This window comes from Oncorhynchus gorbuscha, linkage group LG16, assembly GCF_021184085.1.
Source record: "Oncorhynchus gorbuscha isolate QuinsamMale2020 ecotype Even-year linkage group LG16, OgorEven_v1.0, whole genome shotgun sequence".
NCBI classification, from domain to species: Eukaryota; Metazoa; Chordata; class Actinopteri; order Salmoniformes; family Salmonidae; genus Oncorhynchus; species Oncorhynchus gorbuscha.
The window spans coordinates 100,120,155-100,134,027 of record NC_060188.1 but is presented as its reverse complement, the minus strand read 5'-3'; the positions used below and the strand labels follow the sequence as shown (position 1 = coordinate 100,134,027).

Sequence of the window (13,873 nt, the reverse complement as noted above, 5' to 3'; positions counted from 1 at the left end):
GTATCTATCTGTATCTATCTGTATCTACCTATATCTATCTGTATCTATCTGTATCTACCTATATCTATCTGTATCTACCTATATCTATCTTTATCTACTGTATCTATCTGTATCTATCTGTATCTACCTATATCTATCTGTATCTACCTATATCTATCTGTATCTACTGTATCTATCTGTATCTATCTGTATCTATCTGTATCTATCTGTATCTACCTATATCTATCTGTATCTACCTATATCTATCTTTATCTACCTGTATCTATCTGTATCTACCTATATCTATCTGTATCTACCTATATCTACTGTATCTACTGCATCTACCTATATCTACTGTATCTACTGTATCTATTTGTATCTACCTATATATATCTGTATCTATCTGTATCTACCTATATCTACTGTATCTACTGTATCTATCTGTATCTACCTATATCTATCTGTATCTACCTATATCTACTGTATCTACTGTATCTATCTGTATCTACCTATATCTACTGTATCTACTGTATCTATCTGTATCTACCTATATCTACTGTATCTACTGTATCTATCTGTATCTACCTATATCTATCTGTATCTACCTATATCTATCTGTATCTACCTGTATCTATCTGTATCTACCTATATCTATCTGTATCTACTGTATCTACTGTATCTATCTGTATCTACCCATATCTACTATATCTACCTATATATATATATCTGTATCTACTGTATCTACCTATATCTATCTGTATCTACCTATATCTATCTGTATCTACTGTATCTACCTATATCTACCTGTATCTACTGTATCTACCTATATCTACCTGTATCTACTGTATCTACTGTATCTACCTATATCTACCTGTATCTATCTGTATCTACCTATATCTATCTGTATCTACCTATATCTATCTGTATCTACTGTATCTACTGTATCTACCTATATCTACAGTATCTACTATATCTATCTGTATCTACCTATATCTACAGTATCTACTATATCTACCTATATCTATCTGTATCTACCTATATCTATCTGTATCTACCTATATATACATATATCTAACTGTATCTAACTATACCTACTTATTGTTGAAGTTGGAAGTTTACACACACTTAGGTTGGAGACATTAAAACTCGTTTTTCAACCACTATAGTTTTGGAAAGTCAGTTAGGACATCTACTTTTTGCATGACACAAGTAATTTTTCCAACAATTGTTTACATACATATTATTTCACTTATAATTCACTGTATCAGAATTCCAGTAGGTCGGATGTTTACATACACCAAGTTGACTGTGCCTTTAAACAGCTTGGAAAATTGCAGAAAATTATGTCATGGCTTTTAGAAGATTCTGATAGGCTACTTGACATAATGAGTCAATTGGAGGTGTACCTGTGGATGTATTTCAAGGCCTACCTTCAAATGCAGTGCCTCTTTGCTTGACATTTTGGGAAAATCATAAGAAATCAGCCAAGACCTCAGAAAAAAATAGTAGACCACAAGTCTAGTTCATCCTTGGGAGCAATTTACAAATGCCTGAATATACCACATGCATCTGTACAAACAATAGTATGCAAGTATAAACACCATGGGACCACACAGCCATCATACCACTCAGGAAGAAGACGCGTTCTGTCTCCTTGATAGAGATGAACGTACTTTGGTGCAAAAAGTGCAAATCAATCCCAGAACAACAGCAAAGGACCTTGTGAAGATGCTGGAGGAAACAGGTACAAAAGTATCCATATCCACAGTAAAACGAGTCCTATATGGACATAACCTGAAAGGCCATTCAGCAAGGAAGAAGCCTCTGCTCCAAAACCACCATAAAAAAGCCAGACTACAGTTTTCAACTGCAACAATCGTACTTTTTGGAGAAATGTCCTCTGTTCTGATGAAACAAAAATAGAACTGTTTGGCCATAATGACCATCGTTATGTTTGGAGGAAAAAGGGGGAGGCTTGCAAGCCAAAGAACACCATCCCAACCGTGAAGCACAGGGGTGGCAGCATCATGTTGTGGAGATGCTTTGCTGCAGGAGGGACTGGTGCACTTCACAAAATAGATGGTATCACGAGGGAGGAAAAGTATGTGGATAGATTGAAGCAACATCTCAAGACATCAATTAGGAAGTTAAAGCTTGGTCGCAAATGGGTCTTTCAAATGGACAATGACCCCAAGTATACTTCCAAAGTTGTGGCAAAATGGCTTAAGGACAACGTAGTCAAGGTATTGGAGTGGCCATCACAAAGCCCTGACCTCAATCCCATAGAAAATATGTGGGCAGAACTGAAAAAGCATATGTGAGCAAAGGGGCCTCCCAACCTGACTCAGTTACACCAGCTCTGTCAGGAGGCCTACAGACCTGACTCAGTTACACCAGCTCTGTCAGGAGGAATGAGCCCAACCTGACTCAGTTACACCAGCTCTGTCAGGAGGAATGGGCCAAACCTGACTCAGTTACACCAGCTCTGTCAGGAGGAATGAGCCCAACCTGACTCAGTTACACCAGCTCTGTCAGGAGGCCTACAGACCTGACTCAGTTACACCAGCTCTGTCAGGAGGAATGGGCCCAACCTGACTCAGTTACACCAGCTCTGTCAGGAGGAATGGGCCAAACCTGACTCAGTTACACCAGCTCTGTCAGGAGGAATGGGCCCAACCTGACTCAGTTACACCAGCTCTGTCAGGAGGAATGAGCCCAACCTGACTCAGTTACACCAGCTCTGTCAGGAGGAATGAGCCCAACCTGACTCAGTTACACCAGCTCTGTCAGGAGGCCTACAGACCTGACTCAGTTACACCAGCTCTGTCAGGAGGAATGAGCAAAACCTGACTCAGTTACACCAGCTCTGTCAGGAGGAATGAGCCAAACCTGACTCAGTTACACCAGCTCTGTCAGGAGGCCTACAGACCTGACTCAGTTACACCAGCTCTGTCAGGAGGAATGAGCCAAACCTGACTCAGTTACACCAGCTCTGTCAGGAGGAATGAGCCAAACCTGACTCAGTTACACCAGCTCTGTCAGGAGGAATGGGCCAAACCTGACTCAGTTACACCAGCTCTGTCAGGAGGAATGAGCCAAACCTGACTCAGTTACACCAGCTCTGTCAGGAGGAATGAGCCAAACCTGACTCAGTTACACCAGCTCTGTCAGGAGGAATGAGCCAAACCTGACTCAGTTACACCAGCTCTGTCAGGAGGAATGGGCCAAACCTGACTCAGTTACACCAGCTCTGTCAGGAGGAATGAGCCAAACCTGACTCAGTTACACCAGCTCTGTCAGGAGGAATGAGCCAAAATTCAACCAACTTATTGTGGGAAGCTTGTGGAAGGATACCTGAAACATTTGTCCCAAGTTAAACAATTTAAAGGCAATGCTACCAAATACTAAGTGAGTGTAAGTAAACTGCTGACCCACTGGGAATGTGATGAAAGAAATAAAAGCTGAAATAAATAATTATCTCTACTATTATTCTGACATTTCACATTCTTAAAATGAAGTGGTGATTCTAACTGACCTAAGACAGGGCATTTTTACTAGGATTAAATGTCAGGTATTGTGAAAAACTGAGATTTAAAATGTATTTGGCTAAGGTGTATGTAAACATCCAATTTCAACTGTACCTAATGGATCTACCTACTTTATCTCTACCTATCTACAGTATCTATATATCTCTACATATCTACCTACTTTATCTCTACCTATCTACCTATCTATCTCTACTGTATCTATCTAATGCATCTACCTACTTTATCTCTACCTATCTACAGTATCTATATATCTCTACTGTATATATCTACTGCATCTCTACCTATCTACTGTATCTATGGCATCTACCTAATTTATCTCTACCTATCTACAGTATCTATCTACTGTATCTATGGCATCTACCTACTTTATCTCTACCTATCTACAGTATCTATCTACTGTATCTATCTACTGCATCTACCTACTTTATCTCTACCTATCTACAGTATCTATCTACTGTATCTATCTACTGCATCTACCTACTTTATCTCTACCTATCTACTGTATCTATCTACTGCATCTACCTACTTTATCTCTACCTATCTACAGTATCTATCTACTGTATCTATGGCATCTACCTACTTTATCTCTACCTATCTACAGTATATATCTACTGTATCTATCTACTGCATCTACCTACTTTATCTCTACCTATCTACAGTATCTATCTACTGTATCTATCTACTGCATCTACCTACTTTATCTCTACCTATCTACTGTATCTATCTACTGCATCTACCTACTTTATCTCTACCTATCTACAGTATCTATCTACTGTATCTATGGCATCTACCTACTTTATCTCTACCTATCTACAGTATCTATCTACTGTATCTATCTACTGCATCTACCTACTTTATCTCTACCTATCTACTGTATCTATCTACTTTATCTATGGCATCTACCTACTTTATCTCTACCTATCTACAGTATCTATCTACTGTATCTATGGCATCTACCTACTTTATCTCTACCTATCTACTGTATCTATGGCATCTACCTACTTTATCTCTACCTATCTACTGTATCTATCAACTGTATCTATGGCATCTACCTACTTTATCTCTACCTATCTACAGTATCTATCTACTGTATCTATGGCATCTACCTACTTTATCTCTACCTATCTACAGTATCTATCTACTGTATCTATCTACTGCATCTACCTACTTTATCTCTACCTATCTACAGTATCTATCTACTGTATCTATCTACTGCATCTACCTACTTTATCTCTACCTATCTACTGTATCTATCTACTGCATCTACCTACTTTATCTCTACCTATCTACAGTATCTATCTACTGTATCTATGGCATCTACCTACTTTATCTCTACCTATCTACAGTATCTATCTACTGTATCTATCTACTGCATCTACCTACTTTATCTCTACCTATCTACAGTATCTATCTACTGTATCTATCTACTGCATCTACCTACTTTATCTCTACCTATCTACTGTATCTATCTACTGCATCTACCTACTTTATCTCTACCTATCTACAGTATCTATCTACTGTATCTATGGCATCTACCTACTTTATCTCTACCTATCTACAGTATCTATCTACTGTATCTATCTACTGCATCTACCTACTTTATCTCTACCTATCTACTGTATCTATCTACTTTATCTATGGCATCTACCTACTTTATCTCTACCTATCTACAGTATCTATCTACTGTATCTATGGCATCTACCTACTTTATCTCTACCTATCTACTGTATCTATCTACTGTATCTATGGCATCTACCTACTTTATCTCTACCTATCTACTGTATCTATCAACTGTATCTATGGCATCTACCTACTTTATCTCTACCTATCTACAGTATCTATCTACTGTATCTATGGCATCTACCTACTTTATCTCTACCTATCTACTGTACCTATCTACTGTATATATGGCATCTACCTACTTTATCTCTACCTATCTACTGTATAAATGGCATCTACCTAATTTATCTCTACCTATATACAGTATCTATCTACTGTATCTATGGCATCTACCTACTTCATCTCTACCTATCTACAGTATCTATCTACTGCATCTACCTACTTTATCTCTACCTATCTACAGTATCTATCTACTGTATCTATCTACTGCATCTACCTACTTTATCTCTACCTATCTACTGTATCTATGGCATCTACTGTATCTATGGCATCTACCTACTTCATCTCTACCTATCTACAGTATCTATCTACTGCATCTACCTACTTTATCTCTACCTATCTACAGTATCTATCTACTGTATATATCTACTGCATCTACCTACTTTATCTCTACCTATCTACTGTATCTATGGCATCTACTGTATCTACTGCATCTACCTACTTTATCTCTACCTATCTACAGTATCTATCTACTGCATCGACCTACTTTATCTCTACCTATCTACAGTATCTATCTACTGCATCTACCTACTTTATCTCTACCTATCTACTGTATCTATCTACTGTATCTATGGCATCTACCTACTTTATCTCTACCTATCTACAGTATCTATCTACTGTATCTATCTACTGCATCTACCTACTTTATCTCTACCTATCTACCTATCTATCTCTACTGTATCTATCTACTGCATCTACCTACTTTATCTCTACCTATCTACAGTATCTATCTACTGTATCTATCTACTGCATCTACCTACTTTATCTCTACCTATCTACTGTATCTATGGCATCTACTGTATCTATGGCATCTACCTACTTCATCTCTACCTATCTACAGTATCTATCTACTGCATCTACCTACTTTATCTCTACCTATCTACAGTATCTATCTACTGTATCTATCTACTGCATCTACCTACTTTATCTCTACCTATCTACCTATCTATCTCTACTGTATCTATCTACTGCATCTACCTACTTTATCTCTACCTATCTACAGTATCTATCTACTGTATCTATCTACTGCATCTACCTACTTTATCTCTACCTATCTACCTATCTATCTCTACTGTATCTATCTACTGCATCTACCTACTTTATCTCTACCTATCTACAGTATATATCTACTGTATCTATGGCATCTACCTACTTTATCTCTACCTATCTACAGTATCTATCTACTGTATCTATCTACTGCATCTACCTACTTTATCTCTACCTATCTACTGTATCTATCTACTGCATCTACCTACTTTATCTCTACATATCTACTGTATCTATCTACTGTATCTATGGCATCTACCTACTTTATCTCTACCTATCTACTGTATCTATGGCATCTACCTACTTTATCTCTACCTATCTACAGTATCTATCTACTGTATCTATGGCATCTACCTACTTTATCTCTACCTATCTACAGTATCTATCTACTGCATCTACCTACTTTATCTCTACCTATCTACTGTATCTATCTACTGTATCTATGGCATCTACTGTATCTATCTACTGTATCTATGGCATCTACCTACTTTATCTCTACCTATCTACAGTATCTATCTACTGCATCTACCTACTTTATCTCTACCTATCTACAGTATCTATCTACTGCATCTACCTACTTTATCTCTACCTATCTATCTACTGTATCTATGGCATCTACCTACTTTATCTCTACCTATCTACTGTATCTATGGCATCTACCTACTTTATCTCTACCTATCTACTGTATCTATCTACTGTATCTATGGCATCTACTGTATCTATCTACTGTATCTATGGCATCTACCTACTTTATCTCTACCTATCTACTGTATCTATCTACTGTATCTATGGCATCTAACTACTTTATCTCTACCTATCTACTGTATCTATCTACTGTATCTATGGCATCTACCTACTTTATCTCTACCTATCTACTGTATCTATGGCATCTACCTAATTTATCTCTACCTATCTACAGTATCTATCTACTGTATCTATCTACTGCATCTACCTACTTTATCTCTACCTATCTACAGTATCTGTCTACTGTATCTATGGCATCTACCTACTTTATCTCTCCCTATCTACAGTATCTATCTACTGCATCTACCTACTTTATCTCTACCTATCTACTGTATCTATCTACTGTATCTATGGCATCTACTGTATCTATCTACTGTATCTATGGCATCTACCTACTTTATTTTACATTACATTTAAGTCATTTAGCAGACGCTCTTATCCAGAGCGACTTACAAATTGGTGCATTCACCTTATGACATCCAGTAGAACAGTCACTTTACAATAGTGCATCTAAATCTTAAAGGGGGGGGGGTGAGAAGGATTACTTATCCTATCCTAGGTATTCTCTACCTATCTACAGTATCTATCTACTGCATCTACCTACTTTATCTCTACCTATCTACTGTATCTATGGCATCTACCTACTTTATATCTACCTATCTACAGTATCTATCTACTGTATCTATCTACTGCATCTACCTACTTTATCTCTACCTATCTACTGTATCTATCTACTGCATCTACCTACTTTATCTCTACCTATCTACAGTATCTATCTACTGTATCTATGGCATCTACCTACTTTATCTCTACCTATCTAATGTATCTATGGCATCTACCTAATTTATCTCTACCTATCTACAGTATCTATCTACTGTATCTAAATGGCATCCTATCCTAGGTATTCTCTACCTATCTACAGTATCTATCTACCTACTCTACTTATCTCTACCTACCTACTTTATCTCTATCTACAGTATCTATCTACTGCATCTACCTACTTTATCTCTACCTATCTACAGTATCTATCTACTGTATCTATGGCATCTACCTACTTTATCTCTACCTATCTACAGTATCTATCTACTATATCTATCTACTGCATCTACCTACTTTATCTCTACCTATCTACTGTATCTATCTATCTCTACTCTATCTATGGCATCTACCTATCTACACTGTATCTACCTATTTTATCTTTGGGGCAGTAGGTAGTCTAGTGGTTAGAGAATTAGGCCAGTAACAGAAAGGTCGCCAGTTTCAACTGTTCTGCCTTATTATTATTCGACCATGCTGGTCATTTATGAACATTTGAACATCTTGGCCATGTTCTGCTATAATCTCCACCTGGCACAGCCAGAAGAGGACTGGCCACCCCACATATGCTCTCTCTAATTCTCTCTTTCTTTCTCACTCTCGGAGGACCTGAGCCCTAGGACCGTGCCCCAGGACTACGTGACATGATGACTCCTTGCTGTCCCCAGTCCACTTGGCCGTGCTGCTGCTCCAGTTTCAACTGTTCTGCCTTATTATTATTCGACCATGCTGGTCATTTATGAACATTTGAACATCTTGGCCATGTTCTGTTATAATCTCCACCCGGCACAGCCAGAAGAGGACTGGCCACCCCACATAGCCTGGTTCCTCTCTAGGTTTCTTCCTAGGTTTTTCCTAGCCACCGTGCTTCTACACCTGCATCGCTTGCTGTTTGGGGTTTTAGGCTGGGTTTCTGTACAGCACTTTGAGATATCAGCTGATTTGATTTGATTTGATTGAATCCCTGAGCTGACAAGGTAAAAATGTGTCGTTTTGCCCCTGAACAGGCAGTTAACCCACTGTTCCTAGGCTGTCATTGTAAATAAAAATGTGTTCTTAACCATCGTGCCTTGTTAAATAAAGGTTAATAAAAAAATACTTAATAAAATCTATCTCTGTGTGTTAAAACAAAAAATGTATTTCACCTTTATTTAACCAGGTAGGCAAGTTGAGAACACCTTTATTTAACCAGGTAGGCTAGTTGAGAACACCTTTATTTAACCAGGTAGGCTAGTTGAGAACACCTTTATTTAACCAGGTAGGCTAGTTGAGAACACCTTTATTTAACCTGGTAGGCTAGTTGAGAACACCTTTATTTAACCAGGTAGGCTAGTTGAGAACACCTTTATTTAACCAGATAGGCAAGTTGAGAACAAGTTCTCATTTACAATTGCGACCTGGCCAAGATAAAGCAAAGCAGTTCGACAGATACAACGACACAGAGTTACACATGGAGTAAAACAAACATACAGTCAATAATACAGTATAAACAAGTCTATATACGATGTGAGCAAATGAGGTGAGATAAGGGAGGAAAAGGCAAAAAAGGCCATGGTGGCAAAGTAAATACAATATAGCAAGTAAAACACTGGAATGGTAGTTTTGAAATGGAAGAATGTGCAAAGTAGAAATAAAAATAATGGGGTGCAAAGGAGCAAAATAAATAAATAAATTAAATACAGTTGGGAAAGAGGGAGTTGTTTGGGCTAAATTATAGGTGGGCTATGTACAGGTGCAGTAATCTGTGAGCTGCTCTGACAGTTGGTGCTTAATGCTAGTGAGAGAGATAAGTGTTTCCAGTTTCAGAGATTTTTGTAGTTCGTTCCAGTCATTGGCAGCAGAGAACTGGAAGGAGAGGCGGCCAAAGAAAGAATTGGTTTTGGGGGTGACCAGAGAGATATACCTGCTGGAGTGTGTGCTACAGGTGGGAGATGCTATGGTGACCAGCGAGCTGAGATAAGGGGGGACTTTACCTAGCAGGGTCTTGTAGATGACATGGAGCCAGTGGGTTTGGCGACGAGTATGAAGCGAGGGCCAGCCAACGAGAGCGTACAGGTCACAATGGTGGGTAGTATATGGGGCTTTGGTGACAAAACGGATTGCACTGTGATAGACTGCATCCAATTTGTTGAGTAGGGTATTGGAGGCTATTTTGTAAATTACATCGCCAAAGTCGAGGATTGGTAGGATGGTCAGTTTTACAAGGGTATGTTTGGCAGCATGAGTGAAGGATGCTTTGTTGCGAAATAGGAAGCCAATTCTAGATTTAACTTTGGATTGGAGATGTTTGATATGGGTCTGGAACGAGAGTTTACGGTCTAACCAGACATCTAAGTATTTGTAGTTGTCCACGTATTCTAAGTCAGAGCCGTCCAGAGTAGTGATGTTGGACAGGCGGGTAGGTGCAGGTAGCGATCGGTTGAAGAACATGCATTTAGTTTTACTTGTATTTAAGAGCAATTGGAGGCCACGGAAGGAGAGTTGTATGGCATTGAAGCTTGCCTGGAGGGTTGTTAACACAGTGTCCAAATAAGGGCCAGAAGTATACAGAATGGTGTCGTCTGCGTAGAGGTGGATCAGAGACTCACCAGCAGCAAGAGTGACCTCATTGATTTATACAGAGAAGAGAGTCGGTCCAAGAATTGAACCCTGTGGCACCCCCATAGAGACTGCCAGAGGTCCGGACAGCAGACCCTCCGATTTGACACACTGAACTCTATCAGAGAAGTAGTTATAATATAATATAATAATAACAATAATATATGCCATTTAGCAGACGCTTTTATCCAAAACGACTTACAGTCATGTGTGCATACATTCTACATATGGGTGATCCCGGGGATCGAACCCACTACCCTGGCGTTACAAGCGCCATGCTCTACCAACTGAGCTACAGAAGGACCATTGGTGAACCAGGCGAGGCAATCATTTGAGAAACCAAGGCTGTCGAGTCTGCCGAAGAGGATGTGGTGATTGACAGAGTCGAAAGCCTTGGCCAGATCAATGAATACGGCTGCACAGTAATGTTTCTTATCGATGGCGGTTAAGATATCGTTTAGGACCTTGAGCGTGGCTGAGGTGCACCCATGACCAGCTCTGAAACCAGATTGCATAGCAGAGAAGGTATGGTGAGATTCGAAATGGTCGGTAATCTGTTTGTTGACTTGGCTTTCGAAGACCTTAGAAAGGCATGGTAGGATAGATATAGGTCTGTAGCAGTTTGGGTCAAGAGTGTCCCCCCCCATTTGAAGAGGGGGATGACCGCAGCTGCTTTCCAATCTTTGGGAATCTCAGACGACACGAAAGAGAGGTTGAACAGGCTAGTAATAGGGGTGGCAACAATTTCAGCAGATAATTTTAGAAAGAAAGGGTCCAGATTGTCTAGCACGGCTGATTTGTAGGGGTCCAGATTTTGCAGCTCTTTCAGACCATCAGCTGAACGGATTTGGGAGAAGGAGAAATGGAGAAGGCATGGGCGAGTTGCTGTTGGGGGTGCAGTGCTGTTGACCGGGGTAGGAGTAGCCAGGTGGAAAGCATGGCCAGCCGTAGAAAAATGCTTATTGAAATTCTCAATTATGGTGTGTGTCCTTTCTGTTGGTGTTCCCAGGACAGAGGGGGTTGTTTGGGTTGTGTCAGGGTTATAGGGTTAGAGGTCAAGGTTCTCACCTCTCCATTGGCCCTGGTGTTCCCAGGACAGAGGGGGTTGTTTGGGTTGTGTCAGGGTTAGAGGTCAAGGTTCTCACCTCTCCGTTGGCCCTGGTGTTCCCAGGACAGAGGGGATTGTTTGGGCTGTGTCAGGGTTAGAGGTCAAGGTTCTCACCTCTCCGTTGGCCCTGGTGTTCCCAGGACAGAGGGGGTTGTTTGGGTTGTGTCAGGGTTAGAGGTCAAGGTTCTCACCTCTCCGTTGGCCCTGGTGTTCCCAGGACAGAGGGGATTGTTTGGGTCGTGTTGAGGTACTTGGTCCTCCTCTTCCTTCTCCACCTGGCCACTCCAAGGTCTCTTCATCCTGTGGGCCGACACCAGAACCCATGTGTCCCGGAGAGGGTTGTAGCGCAGGTGCTGGTGCTCTGAGACAGACACAGAGAGAGAGAGATGTTTTTATCTCACTTTTGTATATTATCTACCTCACTTGCTTTGGCAATGTTAACACATGTTTCCCATGCCAATAAAGCCCGTTGAATTGATTTGAAAGAGAGAGTGAGAGAGAGAGAAAGAGACAGAGAGACAGAGAGACAGAGAGACAGAGAGACAGACAGACAGACAGACAGACAGACAGACAGACAGACAGACAGACAGACAGACACAGAGAGAGAGATGCACATACACACAGTTAGCTAATTAGGTCATCTCAAGAACTAACCACGGATTCTGTTGTAGTGCAGCCTCATTTTTTATAATCGGTAGAGGTTCAGTCACAGGTGAAAGTTATACCAATTAAAGTATATCTGGACTGCGCTCTATAACATGGCCTGCAGGTGGCACCAGAGATGCATCCATGTACTTTATATACCAAAACAGGAACTGAATCACGGGTTCTGTGGTAACAAAAGTCTTGCTGACTGAACATGTAAAGTCATTGGACTATAAAGAGTAACATTATGCTCCTTTAATCAATAACTCCTAAAATACCAGATGCACTAATAGTCTGTAATCGTGTTTTAGTAGTGTGTTCTTGCAAATCATGTTCCAGGAAATATATATTACCCTTTGGATCAAAGCGGAGTTCATTATTGCTGCTCATTGCGTTGGTCTATGTTGTTGTCACAACGCCGACGACGTGAAAGTCCACCTGTGTCCAGCCCTACTTTACTAAACCTATCTCTGTGTCAGTACCAGTGGTGGCTCGGACTGTCTTCAGTCTGACATCTATAAGATCAACCCTAACCCTGTTTTGAGTTAGTGCTGTTTGGAAAGTGCTCTGCCGCTAACTACTGTCGGAATAGAACCAGTGGAGAGAATGAAAGCTGCGCAGATGAACGCAGGATTCCAGACGTAACGGTATACATTTACATTTACATTTAAGTCATTTAGCAGACGCTCTTATCCAGAGCGACTTACAAATTGGTATACTAGTGGACGCGTTCAGAATCATGCGGAACATTCAGATAGATATGTGTTGTTAAATGTTTGTCTTGGTGGGAGACAATCTTACATATAGTGACTTTCTGATAACTAGAACAACACCAGTGACTTCATGGCAACAAAAGCAAGCTCAACGACAAAAATATTGACACCGCCACCTTGCCTGCGTGACATTTTTTCACCATTCTGATTGGATATCATTTCAACTCGTCATTCGTTCTAGGTTGGTCAGTTACTGAATGAGGATGGATACATTCTTTCATATGGGGAATTTCTTGATCCATTTAAAATTCCAATAACCCTGAAATAATATGCAATTGTTTATGATGGGGGGGTTGTATATTTTTAAATTCCTCTGGGGTTTATGTAAGTAACATAGATTTACATGAAAATGTATTAATTGGCCAAATTAACATTGAAGATAAATGTAGTAATAAACAGATTAGGATTGTTTTGTGATACTACAATTCCCTCAGCAAGATTCTTTTGGACAGAAATCTATGGTGATAAACAATGGGGGAAAGCATGGAAAATTGCTAACAAATATTATATCAGTAACAGGGTAAAGGACGTTTCATTTAAAATGTTACATAGAATGTATCCTGTGAAACATGTTTTGGAAAGTTTCAAGCTGAAATTGACGATAAATGTGATTTCTGTGGAATGTAGGAGACCATTTTGCCTGTTTTTATAGCAGAATGTTTTGGATTGACATACAGAATTTCACTACAAAAAAATAGGGCCGGTTGTACAATTCA

General features: G+C 39.8%; 1 protein-coding gene across 1 annotated transcript in view; it reads right to left on the bottom strand.

Moving 5' to 3' along the window:
- galt (galactose-1-phosphate uridylyltransferase) overlaps nucleotides 1-13,029 on the bottom strand; it is a 200,408-nt gene extending 187,379 nt beyond the window's left edge. The window contains 2 exon segments of the mRNA XM_046306810.1: nucleotides 11,931-12,100; nucleotides 12,738-13,029. Coding sequence (XP_046162766.1) covers nucleotides 11,931-12,100; nucleotides 12,738-12,774 — 207 coding nt within the window. The 5' untranslated portion in view covers nucleotides 12,775-13,029.
- Nucleotides 13,030-13,873: the final 844 nt, after the last annotated feature.